The sequence below is a fragment of the Chelon labrosus genome, assembly GCF_963514085.1.
Source record: "Chelon labrosus genome assembly, chromosome: 8".
Lineage (NCBI taxonomy): Eukaryota > Metazoa > Chordata > Actinopteri > Mugiliformes > Mugilidae > Chelon > Chelon labrosus.
This window is the reverse complement of record NC_140358.1, coordinates 18,244,693-18,260,807: the sequence shown is the minus strand read 5'-3', so window position 1 is coordinate 18,260,807 and position 16,115 is coordinate 18,244,693. Positions and strand designations below refer to the sequence as shown.

Genomic DNA, 16,115 nt, shown 5'->3' with positions numbered 1-16,115 from the left:
CTTTCCAACAGGATATTGCTTTGATGCAAGTTCACTCTTATTATTTATTGCATTTTAATGAATTCTGCTGTCACTCCCATTGCACAATCATGTTACTTAATTTGTGAGCTGGTGTGCACCATGAATCTTATCATGACTCATAATCTTGTTTGTTAGGGACCATAACACCCTTAGCTTGAGATCATTCAGTCTGTCCGCTTGGATTTTTTTATTATTTTTTATTTTTTTAAAAAACAATGTTTCTGTTTACTGGAACTGCTTAGAGAAGGTTTTATTATGTTCCCGCCCATTTTATATATTTCTATTGCTGTGTCAGGAGGAAGCATTTGAAGTCATAAACCAAAGTCAAACTGGATAAGATTATTGGAGGCAATAATAGGAAAGTATGTCGTCAATACGTACTGAGTCATTGTAAGTGTTCTTTGTTCTGTCACTCATACATTAGGTTGTTTGGGTCTTCATAATACAGAACTGGATGATTTCTCTGTCATACACACTAAACACTTTGATTCTTTTTCTAATGTTTGACACAATTGTCAGATGACAGAAAAATATATTCCAGTTTTTATGCACAAATGGACAATATTTATATTTAATTTCCATATGTGCATTGTCCCAAAAGGATGAATCCTCATTTAGATGCATTTGCTGGCAATTTGTCTCAGACATTGCTTCCAACAGGATGAACTTTGGTGATCCTCTGAAGTTTTAATCAGCTACACTGTTTGCTAAGTACCAATTTGCAAATGTTAACGTACTAAAAAAAGATGTTGAACATGGGGAACTGTATGCCTATATGCTATTTCAACATGTTAGCTTGTTAGCTAGATTACATGCCCACACTACCAGCAAAAAAGCAACAGGCCACAAGAAATCTTGACTGGAAACCGAAGCTACAGACTCACAAATCTTGTCAGCGCTCCAATGTCGAGGTGAGGCAGCAACCACAGTGTTCGTTTTATGAGTTCATTTCTCAAAGTGATGGCCACATAATAATGTAATCAAGCCTTTCAACAACACATCAACAGCTACTTATTGCCAATGTAGCCGGCCACACCTGGATGTTCCATAACATGGGTTGCCATGTGAGCGTATCATGAGCCTCGTAGAGTTTTTAGAGTTGCTGTACACTCCTAATCCGTGGCACGAAAGAGACATGACTGGTATTTCATAATCTTAGTCAGAGTGTAATTTTAAATGGATTAATTTCTAAATTAGATTACACATAAAACAGAATTGCACTCATTTTTCAGCAGTTTTACATGACACCTCGTTCAGTGACAGGCTGCTGTCTCTGTCTTGCTCCACGGACATGTTGAGGAGGTCGTTTGTCCCTCAGGCCATAAGACTCTACAACGCCTCCCTGTGTGGAAATAACTGGACTTTCGTCATTGCTGCCAGTACTGTGTATTTTTTACACGGCGTTATATATTCATATTATTACGTAACTTAAATACACTGCCTGGCCAAAAAAAAGTGGATTCTTTCTTCCCTGATGGCACGGGAATATTCCAAGATGACAATGCCAGGATTCATCGGGTTCAAATTGTGAAAGAGTGGTTCAGGGAGCATGAGACATCATTTTCACACATGGATTGGCCACCACAGAGTCCAGACTTTAACCCCATTGAGAGTCTTTGGGATGTGCTGGAGAGGGCTTTACACAGAGGTCAGACTCTCCTATCATCAACACAAGATTCCTCTTCCAGACATACCGTTGTTTCATCACTCCACAGAACAGAATCCCAAAAGCTCTTTGGCTTATTTATATAGTTTTCAGCAAATTGGAAACTTTTCTTGTACTTTTGGGTCAGTCGTGGCGTACGTCTTGGAGTTTGGGCAGGAAACCATACAGCGTTTAGTATGCGCCTTAGTGTGGAAACTGAAACCTCAGTGCCTGCTACACCAAGTCTTGCTGCGGGTCTTTTGCCGTCATTCAAGGATATTTGACCACCTGCCTCCTCTGGAATCTGGTGGCAGCCGTTGATAGCTTCCTTACTCTGCCACATCCAGGGAGTGTAAGTTGAAAGTTCCCAGCTTCTTAACAAATAGTAGTAAATAAAACAAAACAACAAACTGCACCGTACCTGTACCAGTTATTTTGGGGTCCCTCCCTTCCATCCTGTGTCTGCACTGTCCTTTCATGGTATAGCATATAGTACAGAATACAAGGATAGTTTATGATCCAAAGTATGTTTCTTTTGGTCGAATGATTAATTTGTTTTACAACAGAAAGACAGAAAGAATCTTCCTTTGTGTTATCAAAAATAATTTCTCTACATGTTGTTTTTTCAGATGTACCCCCCCAATTTCCTGGCAAATGTTTCTTTGTCACAGCATGAGGTGTAGTGTTGGGCTTTTGTTTTGAGGCGAATGTCTGATTATGAATGATGCCAGCGAACACAAGAGAACGCAATCCTTTGTGAGATGCCCTTTAATGAGCAGGGCAGGCCGGTGGGTGGATGGGTGGGTGGGTGGGGTGCTTTATTGGGAAGAGCTCATTAAGGGATAGATCTGTGGTTTCTGAACAAGCCATCGGCCCACTGATTGGTTCTGACGAGACACATTTCAGAAAGGCCGCCGGTCACATCAGGTTTTGTCAATGGAAGAAAACACGCTACCGTTGCTGCCATGACAACAGAAGTACCCATACAGACAAAAGATTAGTTCAGATGCTTCGGTGGTTCTGGTACAAACACTGGTGGCCCAGAATGGCCCCATGCCATGTACCACAGTGATGGGGCTGGCCAGTCAATGATGGGGTGAGGGGTTTGGTCTCTGGGCGTCGCTTCTCATTTCAGCCTAAGCTTGACCGGTGATAATGGGGCCACATGTGAGAGCAACTATTTGATATGTGAATTTTGTGAAGCTGGATCTACTATTTCTCTTTATTGTAATCACCTTTTATTTTTTATTTAACTAACAAACACGAGGAGGGTGGTGCAAGGCTGTGTTATTGGCTGGGCGCGTAAATCATTTATGTTTACAGCTTTGAGGCGATAATCACCAGGAGAGACAAGATCCAAAGGTCTCTTCCAGACATCAGTCAAGGAGAAGCCTTCACTGAACGTCAATCGGTAAGTCTCACTGCTCCTTTTTGATTTATATTTATCTTTTTAAAACATTAGCGTAATTCTTTTAGTATCTGTATATATATAGCCTGGTGACTGCAACTCTCCTCAAGATACAATATGTGTACTTAAATTTGGAAAATAGATGTACCGTTCTCTTCAAGCTAATTTGGCACTGTACCTTGTGCTGTATAATTACATAATATAATTGTAGCCTATGCTTTCATAGTTACAGAATAAAAGGGATCAATTCTAACAGAATGTAACTAATTCTCATCAAAATGTAAACCTGAGACAAGATAATAACTTTCTTTGGTCACCAACTAACAACAAATTGCGGTACGCATTAAAGCAAGAAGGCCATTCACTGGCATAAACACGGTGTAACTTGAACTCTTAAAGTGTCGTAAAATCAGACATGTTAAAACATAATTTGTTTTTCTTTCAAAACTGATTCCATGTGACCATAACATGAAAAGGACTTAGGACTAAGGTAAAAAATGATTTCTGTTCTCTAGCGAATATAAAGGCAACTGCAAAAAAAATAGTCTTTACACTCATGTTCATCTTCTGCCATGTAAATGACTACCTACCATGGAAAACATATTTGACATAAACGTATTTTCCACTGAAACATAATTTCACATGTGAGATGTTCATCTCAAACTCTATCAGTCTTAAAGAAAAATATTTAGCCCCGTGAGAACTTCCGCTCTCCTCGCTCTGTAAATGAGACTTAAACTTTACAGGCTTTTCCACCGGCTGTTATCACAAATTTGGGAGTGGTATATTGCAAATTGCTGTTAAACTTTAACCCACCAAAATTCAGGACGGAGTTGCTTTCCTACCCTTATCGTTCCGTAACAGTCAAGTTTTATAGTCCACTTTATATCACGCCATATGTCATACGCCATGTCAATTTGTGTTTTCTACCACAGTGTAATGTAATGGGTGAGCTACATTGGCAAAGTACAGTATGTGTGTACAATTTTCAATACCAACTGTACTTCAGTGCTAATTATGAAACGCTAACATGCTAAGCTAATATTCTGAAGGTTGAAAACATGATATCATCTAAACGCAAGCTTGCTAGCTTACAGACGTCGACATTTAGCTTTAAACACATGCTTCAATATGATGAGCCGCCATGGGGGAGTCGTTTATAGGCTTGTTGACTGCTACTTGGCTCAAAGCTATCTCTTCCTGCCTGAATGCCACGCAGTATACTTGAGTCTGATTAGGAAACCTCATATATGAACACAGCATGTCAGCCAACTCACCTGCAACAGAACTACAATTGTCACTGATACAGTTTTATGGCTCTGTGCTCTTATTCACGCTAATAACTTATGAGCAGGCTGTTTACCCATTAAACTATGATCAATACTCGGAAAGCTAGCTCTAACCATCCTTCCTATCTGCTATCAACCTCCTGTGTATCATGCATCAGCTAATACCATGTACTCCTGTTTGTATCATACAGTATATGCTGCATGTATGCATGTAAGCAGATGGTATGAGCTGGGTTCTGCTCAAGCTTTCCTAAAATTAAATTTTAAGAAAGAAAGAAATTAAATTAAATTGAATTAAACTGAATTGAACAAATGATCGCACATAAATTGTAAATTTGTGTGTCTTTTCATTTGCAGACATGGAGACGATCACAGGAAGTATACTACTGTTGTGCCTCATCGGCTTAGGTAATGGTGTGTAATACACATTTACTGAATACACACTGTGTATTCAGTAAATCTTCTGTGTGTCTTTTGTTTGTATCTTTATATCAGCATTTAACATAGGAAAAACTTTTTATTTCCACAGCAAATTCCATTCCTACTATCTCGCCGAAAGTTTACCTAGTGTGTGAAGACACGCCCATAGGTATGTGTATTATGAGCGTCAAGCACTGAAACAGTCAAAGCTTATGATAATATGCCGCAGCAGATTCTGCACATATTTTAATGTGTTCCATTTGTGTTGTGTTTGTAGGTGCCGTTGCTTTTACAATAAAACTATCTGAAGCTGATCCTGGTGATGCAATAACATTCACACTGACTGGCTCCAATAAAGAGTTCTTCAGAGTTAATAGTAGCACTGGGGTTGTAACAGTCGCAAGGCAACTGGACAGAGAGGTATAATGTGTGAAGTAGAGACCCGGTCATTTTAAACAACTTCATTTTGGGTTATTGTCTAATTGTTTTATCAATTTATTTTCTAGCAAAATGTTGTGATGGACCTTGATGTTCAACTCTCTGCTGGGTCCGACACTGTGAGTGACACTGTGACTGGTCATCATCTAAGTCGTATAAGTCTCCTCCTTATATTCACTCAGTCCATCATGTCTTTCAGGTACCAGACAGACTCACTATAATATTAAATGATGCCAACGACAATCCACCAATATTTGAGCAGTCTTCTTATGACGAAGAGGTCCCTGAAGTAAGTCGGACATATTTAAGTCAATAATTTTATCAACATTTTTATCCGTTTTTCTACACCAACATTAGTTATCATACAGTATATTGTGCCAGTTTGATTCGCATTAATTTGCCAGTCCATCTTGATGCACAAATTAGGGCAGTTCAGTTCAGTGTTTAACTCTCTCATTCTCCTTTCTTTTGCCTTTAACAGAACACACCCGTAGGTACAACCCTGTTCACGGTGCACGCCACTGATACCGACTCTGGAAGTGCTATGTCAATCAGCTATAGCATCGATGAAGTAAGCTTCCTTTTTAAATTATAATACAATAATATTATATTTAGAGTTTCCATGAACTGTGACGCGTCATTTACACGGTTTATTCTAGGTAACTCCAGCTGAAGGCATTGGCCTGTTTACCATCGTGAGCTCAACCGGTGCTGTCACATTAACTGGAAGCCTGAATTACACATCACTGAGCACTTTCTATCGACTGAAGATTAATGCAACTGTAAGTATAATATTGAAAGGTATAAAGCAACCGTCAAAGCATCATTTAAGACTTAAAGAAGCCTGAGACAGCCGCATCCACAAATACCTCTCAGTATTTCCTGGTTCTTTAAACCCCCAAAGACATAGTTTGACATTTTGGGAAATTGTCTTCCTTGCTTTGTTTCATAGGATTAGATGGATGATTGACTTCTCTTTTAGCTGATGGAGTGCAGGTCTTTTAAAAAAACATACATTCACAGTTATCTAGTATAAATAATAATGAATATTAGGAGCCATACTGTAACATTTACAGCTTGGTTTTGATCTGGTTGTAAGATTAAAATATGTAAAGTAAGTGAGTTGTCTTGCTTTGTGAATATAAAACAAAGGACTCCTTTATTTGATATCCATTATGTGATAAATAAAGAATAAAGGATGTTCAAAATTGTTACTGTTTGTTACTGTTCATCATGTTATAAAAGCATGTACTCTTTTCATGTTTATTTTGGTGCATTGCATTCGGCGGGTTTTGTCAGAACTGATTTAGTTCAATTACATGGCCTTTATTATTTATTATTATGTAGTAATTCATAGTAAAAATTAATATCAAGTGTCTTTGTGTGTCTCGTAACAGGATGGTGGAGGAAATTGTTATTATAATGAAACACAGTACCGCTCCAGTGATGTTTATTCCTTCATCAATGTGGTGGACGTCCCAGACCTTGACCCACGCTTCGTCGGCCTTCCGTACATAGTCAGCGTTAAAGAGAATTCCCCTGTGGTGAGTGCTGATGGACTGGATACCGCTAAACCCGACTAAAAAAGTGAATGAAATGTGACACGTTTCACTACATGTGATGCTTTACGTTTAACCATTGACCTACATGGAAATATGCCAACAATGATGAGACAAATCTACAGGCAGTGGGCTCTGAGCTGCCATATTGTTCATGCGTAAATGAGGAGAAATGCTTCTGGTTTCAAAACTTTTTCTTTGTCCTTTGCCAGGACACGTCTGTATTTAAAGTGACCGCTCTAGACCAGGATACAGGAGTGAACGACAGACTGACCTATAGCATTGAAGGTGAGCCGCAGCAACTTAAGTGCGGGCAATGTGTGCTTTTCTGTGAACAAGGAAGTAAGATTTGATGTTTTCACATTGTTTGACAGAATCCACATCAAGTGCCCTGTTTAAAATCACACCAAATGACGGCATCATACAAGTATCCTCGAACATTGACAGAGAAGCTGTTGGTGATATTGTGACACTGACTGTGAAGGTACATTTTTGTTTTTTCTTCTCTGTGTGTGCTTTGTCTGATTTCTATTATATATATATATATATTTAGTCTTGTAATGTAACACATGTGATGCTGGGCCATATATAAATATCGTAAAATTATTATTTATTATTATTATTAAGTTATTATTTAGGTTAGGTTTAAGTTATTATTGCATGTTTTTATAGACAACAGTAAATTACTGTTCCACAAAATGGTTTTAATTTAATTTAACACCTTTAACTCTTTATCTTGATTTAAAACAACAGATCACCGTTTTTCAAAGAGTAAAATTAGAGCCTCAACAATGTCCCTACACTAGGAGCCTTTATCAGTCCTCACACTCCTGCCTTGCGTACTTGGTAGTTAGGACTTGAAAAGTTCGAGGACGGTGTACATGATGAGAAAGCAGGAAATATCTCAACATTTAGGACAAAACCACTGTGGTGTGGGGGAATATACGATAACCTAGTTACATAAGGTGTAGTACATACGACAAAGATATATCACAGATTAGAGATAACCTCAAAACCAATTTGATGAAACAATGTTGACAGACTTCTCAGTTCCCGAGATTTTTTTCAGCTGAGTAATATAATCTTTTGAGACTGTAAAATAATTGTATTCTGCTCTCTGTTAGGCCACAGAGTCTAAGCAAAACATCCATGGGGTCTTGGCCAGCACCACAGCAGAGGTACAGATCAACATCCAAGACGTCAATGACAACGAGCCGGAGTTTTACAGATGTGAACCCAGCTGTGTGAAAGCAAGTCAGTTCACAGGAGAGGTCATCGAGCACTCTCTGGGGTCTGTTTCCTTTAACATGACGGTTAATGACGCGGATAAGGTAAGAAAAACAGGGATAAGGGAGGTTTTCCTGTAGTGCTTTTAGAAAGAGCTTTGATATAGACGAACAATCAGGCGTGAAAAGTTGTTTTGGGTTGTTCTAGGGCCCCAGCATCAAACTCTCGCTGGAGGGACCAGACAAGGACGTGTTTTCTGTGGAGCCTCTATTCGCCATCTCAAATACCACTGTTCAGCTGCTCGTCAAGCAGCCCCAAGCACTGGATTTTGAACTAACACAGCAAATGGTTCTACAGGTAGGAAAGCTTTTAAAGTAGTATTAGAGACATCATTTATTATTGTTCTTTTATCATTCTAGTGATTTTCTTTAAATCTGGTGTGTCTCCATGTGTCATGGTGCAGGTGATCGCCATAGATGAAGGCAACGCCAGCTTCCAATCCACTGCTACAGTCACTATAAACATAAAGGACGCCAATGACAACAGTCCCGTTTTCCCTGAGGACACATACAGGTTGGAAGTGCCTGAGCACTCTCCCGTAAACACAACGGTGGCAAATATCACTGTAAGTCCATAACAAGCGGAGACAGCTTGGTCGAACATTTAAGAAAGTCTTGAAAGAGAAACTCATCTTGTTTTTGTTTCTTTTCCAAGGCACATGATCCTGACACAATGGATCAAGGCAAACTCAAATACAGGCTTCTTCCAGACAGCATGTATGTCTACACTTGAGCCAGTCTGCCTGTCATCCTCTTTATTTGACTTTTCAAATTGTTTACTAATGCACTCAACCCCACTGAACCGTCTGTGTTTCAGACTCACGTATTTTGACGTGAATCCAAATACGGGTGAAATTTACGTGAAAAACGGAAACCTGCTGGACCGCGAGGGCAGATCTCTGTATTCAGCGACTCTTCAGGCCACAGACACGGACCGCAAGCCCGGCACCACGGTACTGGAGATCACTGTCACGGACATCAATGACAACCCTCCAGTCTTCAACAGGGAATCTTACCTGGAGTTTGTTCAAGAGGGAAAACAGCTTGAAGTTAAGATAGAGGTAAGTGTGAACACTGTGTTTACATTTCATACTGCAGCTGTTGATGCAGTGTTATGGCTCTTTGAATGTCTTGATGCTTTGTATCACCGGTGTAAGACGCACGTCACTTTGCTCCAGGATGGACATGAAGCAAATATTGTGTCTATAGCTCATGCCAGTGTCCCTGCATACAGCACTGACTACTTCCATGCAAGCACCACTACTAGCTAAAGGTTAATATCTCAGCAAACACCCATTTGCAGCGGAAAAGCATTCTGCATTAACTCACAGCTGAGCTAATGAGGATGCTTTCAGTCACAAGTGAACAGGGCTGAGGGGTGCGTTCCCCTGCTAAAAGCTGCTGATTCCTTCAGTGGCAATTGCTCAAAGATACTCAAAGATTTGCTCTGACATATACTTATTGCTTCTGTTTGGAAACATAAGCTACAAATCTGACTCCAACCAATATCATTTTAATGAATAATGCTTTTTTTGTGAGCAAAAGACCAAAGCTCAAAAAGCCCAAACTCTGATCATACGATCGTAAATGGACAATGTTTAATGTAAGTTTCCAAAGGGATGTTTGTAAAGATATTCCTCCACATACACAAACACTTAGTCTGTCTTTCATTTGTGCACATACTTCACGCTGTCGATGTACACGGTGAGAAAGCACACTAGTAATATCCAGTATGAAATTCCACTTCTAATCCGTTTCTTCTAATGTTTCTGCTTTGGACAGGCTACTGATGCTGATGAACCCAACGCATTAAACAGCGAAATTGTGTATGGTATCGCACCAAGCAAGTACAGCGACAACTTCACCATCAACCCCAGCACCGGCGTGTTAAACAACAGTGGTGAACTAGATCGTGAGGCCCTGGATCCAGCTCTGGACGGGAGGATCCAGCTCAACGTAACAGCCACTGACAAGGGTACACCCCCACTGTCTGCCATGGTTCCAGTTATCATCAATATAGAGGTAGGTCTTGTAGCAAATTATCGTTAAGGTGCTGTAACAGCTGGTTCTACTCAAGTCGAGGATGATGACAACTGATGTTTTCTTGTGTCGCGACCCAGGATGTCAATGACAACACGCCGTTTTTCGGAGCCCCCTCTTATACGTTTAATGTTAAAGAAGGAGAAAAAGGTGAGCTTTTTCATCTTACAAAGCTTTTACCTGTCCACAACTATGTGTCAAGAGTTATAACTTTTTATTTTTTCATCCAATCAGGTGCCTTTGTGGGCTCTGTTCATGCTGAGGATTTTGACCAAACGATGGACTTCAACCGCATTTCTTTCAGCATCATCGATGGAAGCTTCGGGAGCTTCATCATTCGATCCTTTGCGGCGGAAAGGGGTTACAGGGGAAACATCACCGTGGACCCGGACATCGAGCTGAACTACGAGAGCGCTCGCACACAGTACAACCTGAAGGTCGAGGCGACGGATTTGGGGCAGAAGACGGCTGTAGTGGCAGTGGTGGTGAACGTGGTGGATGTGAATGACGAGAGGCCCGAGTTTATTCCAACAGCGCCCGTGACAGTGAAGGAGAACACCGTCATTAGCGAGGGCATTGGAAATTTTACAGCGATCGACAAGGACACGAAACATTCCCTGATCTACGAGCTGGTATCAGTCAAATGCAGATGCAACGGCTCCCTGACTCCCTGCAACTGGTTTATCCTCAACCCATCAGGGGAGGTTAGAGTCAACCCGGAGGCCAAGATTGATTATGAGCAGTGTACTCAGGGGGTGGTTGAGGCTCAGGTGGTGGACGAGTACACGGAGAAAGGAGAGAACAACAGCGTCGCAACAGGTCAGCACGGTGTAGTTCACACATAATGAAAACAGAGGAACACTGTGTAGAAGCATAATAGAAAGCCTGAAGTCACACAAGTGACACAAAAGGTGGTTCACTGTTCTTTACGTTCATTTCAGGAGAAATGGTCATCAACATCGAAGACGTCAACGACAACGCTCCAGAATTCATCTACTCAAACTCTGTGTTTGGTGAGTGTGTATCTGAGAACGAATGACTGGGAGTAACTTTTATCCAAAGCAGCATTTTCTTTGAAGTGTGACTCCTCAAACTCATTATATTTTTGTATTTTTCATTAGATTTTGTTTTAATGTAGTTTCATTGAGTTTGCAGAGTGGATTTGTGGATTTGTGTATTTTTTTTAATTGTAATATGGGGTTATTTGTCAAGAGCAAGGTTTAAGAAGTTCAAAGCTGCTGATTCTCTTGAACACATGCACCAACGCCTCTGTGTTTGACACTTCCTGTGACTTTTTTCGTTTTATATTTACTTCTAAGTACAGGTTCAGTCACATTTCCTTTTTTCTAAAGTCCTGTTTTTAACTGAAACTAGTTTAACTAAAATTTTGGTAAGTTTTACTTTGTGTCTGAGAAAGTAGCATTATTTTAAAATGTAGCTTTAGTATCTATAATGTATTGCAAAGATCTTATACACAAAACAGAGGAAAAATGCATTGTCCTGTCAAGCAGAATTCTATCACTTTGTTAATCAACGTTGATACGTCACTATGTGAATCTAACACTAATTCTCTCCTTTGTCCTTTAGTCGTGGTGTCAGAAACTGCAAACAAGGGGACATCGGTTGCAGGAGTCACTGTGAGTACCAATGAAAAACAAGCGGCAGACGTGATTTCGGCTTCCTTGTGAATTCCTGCTCACATCTCTCCCTGCTCTCAGGCTACAGATGCTGACACTGGAGTACACAGGCAGATCAATTTCAAAGTATCGGGAGTCCAGTTTCAAAAGACAGACAATACTGTGGAAACCATGAGGATTCTGTTTGAGGCCGTGACCACACAGCAAAATGACATTTATGTCGGGATTATCCAGTGAGTACATAGTCATCTGTCACAGCCATATCTCATTCTACTCTAAACGTGTGTTTGAATTTTTCTCCCAAGATTTGATGTTTGCTGATGGAATCGTATTTAGGCTGACGCTGAAGTGACTTAAAATAAATTATTAAACAGCTGCCAATGCAAATGCAAAAACAATCGTGAAGAGTCTTCAAATGACTGGAACGAGACCCAATATATCCAACTTGCTTTATTTGGGCATGCAGACATGTCCATGTCAGTCTGCTGACGTTCAAACCGAGCAACAGCATGGGGACAGACACTGAACATGGCAGTGTTTCAGAAAATGTAAATCTACTGGGACGCACAACCGTCTCTGGGGTTTACAAAGAATGGTCTCAGAAGCACAAGAGGGTCTCTGAATGCACGACATGTCAATCCTTGAAGAGGATCGGCCACAGCAGTTGAACACCACACCAAGAAGTAAACTCAGGCCACAGTTTGCAAGGGCTCACCAAACCCCGGCAGAATATCGGAAGAACGTTGCCCGGGCTGATGAGTCTCGGCTTCTGCTGCGACATTTAGAGGATAGGGTCAGAATTTGATCCAGACAACGTAAAAGCACGGATCCGTCTTGCCTTGTACCAATGGTTCAGGCTGCTGGTGGTGGTGCGATGGTGTGGGAGTGTTTTCTTGGCACACACGTCATGTCACAAAGCTAAAATCATGACAAAAACTACACTACATAGTCGCCAGATCTGGAGCAGATAGAGCGCCTTTTGGGATGGAAGGTGGAACAGGAGAATGGGGTCATGGGATATGCAGGCAACAAATCTGCAGCAACTTTGTGATGTTCTCATGTTAATGTTAATCTTTAAGGAGTGTTACTTGCACCTTGCTAAAGCTGAAGACTGAGTTTTAGCATGGTGAAACTACATGTCTGCTTGCAGGAACATGTTCTCTTAATAATATGCCCATTCTCAACTTTCCACAGAACCAGTGAAGTCCTTGATATGGCACTGAAAGGGAAGTATTTGGTAACAGTAACTGCCACCGATACGGGCGGCCTCTCCAACAGCACTGTACTGGATGTGAGTGACTGAAATCACTGCATTTGCAATCTTGACTCACTGTGCAGCGCCGCCCTGCCTGCGTTACAGATGCTAATACTTCTGTTCTTTTTATTTTGCAGATTTTCACGGTTGACCAAACCTACAGAGTCCAACTCCAGTTTTCAGCCTCGCAGACTGAGGTTGAAGCAAACCTCGAAGAAATCACCAGGTGCATTTCTGAGCGCTGCGCCGCTTTTTATACCCTTCATTTATTTGGCTGATTGTCGCTAATCTTCCCCTTCTCTCATCTTTGACTTCTTAAAGGGCGCTCACTGCTGCCACCAAGACTTCTGTTGAAGTTGTTGCAATCAGGTCCGACTCCACTGAAGAATCCAGGCAAGTTCCTTTTCACATCACCTCTAATTTCAGAGGACCTACAAAGAATACAGATCACAACTGCTGCAAAAATGATCCATTCCTTTTCATACACAGACTATTTTCGTTCACTAGGTGGAGCCAGTGCACCTGTAACTAAAATGATATTGTCGAGGAGAAATGCGTTGATGATAATTGCGGCGACGCAAGATGATTTAGATTTTAGGGTTTAAACGTCTGAAATGTTGATTTTGGCAGATTAGGTTGAGTGTTTTTTTTTTTATGCTTCTCTCAGGGCTGCAGACACCACCGTCTTAGAGGCATATTTTGTCTTCCCCAACGGGACAGCTCTTACCTCGATTGAAGTGGAGAAGAGGCTTTCTGACCCTGATCATTATCCTGGGCTGATAGCTCTTGGCCTCAAGTACATTGTGAGTAGGAGACATTTTTATTTTCTCAAGGCGTGGGACTCTTCTTCCATGTTCTGCAGTTATACAACGTTTTTTCTTGGCAAGGTTTATGTTTTTTTTGTTTTGTTTTGGTTTTTTTGCAACTGAACTGAATGAATAGTGAGCTCAAAGCCTTAAACTAGCTAAAGGCCAGGATGTGTCTCACCTTCTTCATTGTCCTTTCTGTGAAGAGCTGAGTGTGAGGCTATTTGGGTACGCTGAACTTTGCTTGCCATTGACATAGTCCCGTCAAGTTTACTGTTTATTGACTGCACCGGGCAGGAAGTGCACTAATTCTAAGATTTGCTGACTTACACCAAGGCCGCTAAGCTTCTTGCGAGATGTGTTTGAACTACGATCAACAAGAAGAACTTACAGATATACTTCTTACCTCTTTTTCAGGGCACGGGTCCGGTTGTTGAGCCAGGGGTAGACCTCGCGAAGTACGTCCTGCTGGGGATAGTGGGAGGCCTCATCATCGTGCTGATTATTCTCACTACTTCACTGCTGTGCACTCGCAGAACGTAAGGGACTGCATGGTTAACTGTAAAACATACACTTTCATACATCTGGTCTGAAACATCTACTGAGTAGGCACTGAGTCGGCTTACTAATCGACTCATTTCACACTACAGCTTCAAGAGGAAGCTGAAGGCAGCTAAAGCCATGAACTCTGCATCCATGATGAATTCTGTCAACCAGAATGTTGGCGCTGTGGTGCCTGGAACCAACAAGTACACCATGGAGGGGTGAGGAGACAACAGCACGGAGAGATAAATGAATGATGAAATTATAAAAAATGCAGATTATAACGGTTTGTCTTCCTGGTGTTACGCTGTGACAGCGCCAATCCCGTGCTCAACCTCAACATTGACACAACCATGGACCTGGACTTGGACGAGGAGTGTTCAGATGTGGACAAAGTCAGGTAAAAGAAGCCTCTCTTTGTCGACACACACAACGTTGCTCCCCCGCTCTGGGGTTAATGAACTGGGACGTTTTCCATGTTGACATTTTGTCACAGTGTGCTCTCTACAGCATGTTGTGACAAGAGTGCTGGCTTTCTGCTCCCAGTGGTGTAATGTGATGTGTTTGTTTAGATAAAAACCCTAGTCTGAAATCAAATCATCATATTGAGGATATGGAGATGACTTTTTTTTTTCCCCACACAAGTGTCAACTCCATGGACAACATCTATAGCATGTCTGGAATGGACACAAAATCTATGATGGTGAGTCCAAATTTAAAAACCATCCTGTCTTCTACTTATGAATATTAGAACATGGTCTAATTTTAAAACTGCTCCACATCTGCAGATGAGCCATGAGGAAGACAGCTTGCCTCCAAAGTACAATGACCTTCTAGATACAGCACTGGCCGACCGCGACCCGAAGAAAAGCTCAGACAAATCCCATGTGGAATTTCATAACCCTGCATTTAACAGTACTACAGAGCTGTGATGAAAATAATCGGAGATGGACACATGATGCAGCTTTTCTCTAATCAGACTAACCAAAATTATACAGATTAAGAGACAAATTACTTTATCTGAGCATTCATTTCCAGAAAAACAAAAACCAAACTGTCATTATTTTATGAAAATAGTTTAGAGTTTAGTTTGGCTATTGGATTTAGAGTCAGTTTTGTTTGTCCAACAGTTGGTTGTTTCAAGAAGTTCATTTCCTGCTGGCTGCAACTTCAAAAGCTGAATCAATCCCCTCTAACTTTTAAGAGCAAAAAACAAAAGAATCAAACTCCTGCTTTAGCTTTGTATAACAATAAAAATGATAAAACATATCAGCAGAAAAACAAACAAAACCATTCTTTGTTGCACATGTGAATCACTTTAATTTATTTGATATATTAAGCAACTGTTTAAAAACTTGTTTGGTTTGCCTTGAATTAAACTGTATTATGAGTTAAACACACAGCGCAAAATTTCTGTCGCAGCAGACGCTACAGGAAAAGAACAAGAGTATTGCATAATGTCGGTGTATGAATGAAATGTGTATTTATGACCGCGTGTCGCTCTGGGCGGCGACATTAAAAAAGAAAACCTCATGCAGAGTGACTTCCCACAAGCAGCAGACTGAAAACGATTATTTCACTGTTTACTGACCACTAAATGAATGTAACGCGAGTGCAATCTGTAAATAAAGTCATTTTCTTCAGATGTGGATCGGGCTGAAGGTAATGTGTGAACACCAACATCACTGCGACACTGCAACGACCTCTGAACTAAAACACACAATTTACAACTGAATCACTTATCATGGCGGCAAAGTACAACAAGTAG

General features: G+C 40.9%; 1 protein-coding gene across 1 annotated transcript; it reads left to right on the top strand.

Annotated features, from left to right (window-relative positions):
* Positions 1-2,757: 2,757 nt before the first annotated feature.
* cdhr2 (cadherin related family member 2) lies at positions 2,758-16,109 on the top strand (the record flags this gene model as incomplete). The annotated part of the gene is made up of 28 exons (XM_084549878.1): positions 2,758-2,762; positions 2,990-3,077; positions 4,010-4,022; positions 4,721-4,771; positions 5,404-5,510; positions 5,703-5,792; positions 5,881-6,003; positions 6,619-6,765; positions 6,993-7,068; positions 7,155-7,264; positions 7,905-8,111; positions 8,215-8,364; positions 8,471-8,632; positions 8,722-8,783; positions 8,884-9,127; positions 9,849-10,088; positions 10,187-10,256; positions 10,341-10,925; positions 11,048-11,119; positions 11,694-11,743; positions 11,825-11,976; positions 12,938-13,034; positions 13,136-13,224; positions 13,320-13,391; positions 13,666-13,801; positions 14,222-14,343; positions 14,455-14,568; positions 14,664-16,109. The coding sequence occupies 28 exons, from the start codon at positions 2,758-2,760 to the stop codon at positions 14,749-14,751; spliced, it is 3,522 nt and encodes a 1,173-aa protein (XP_084406004.1). The 3' UTR covers positions 14,752-16,109.
* Between the last annotated feature and the right edge of the window lie 6 nt (positions 16,110-16,115).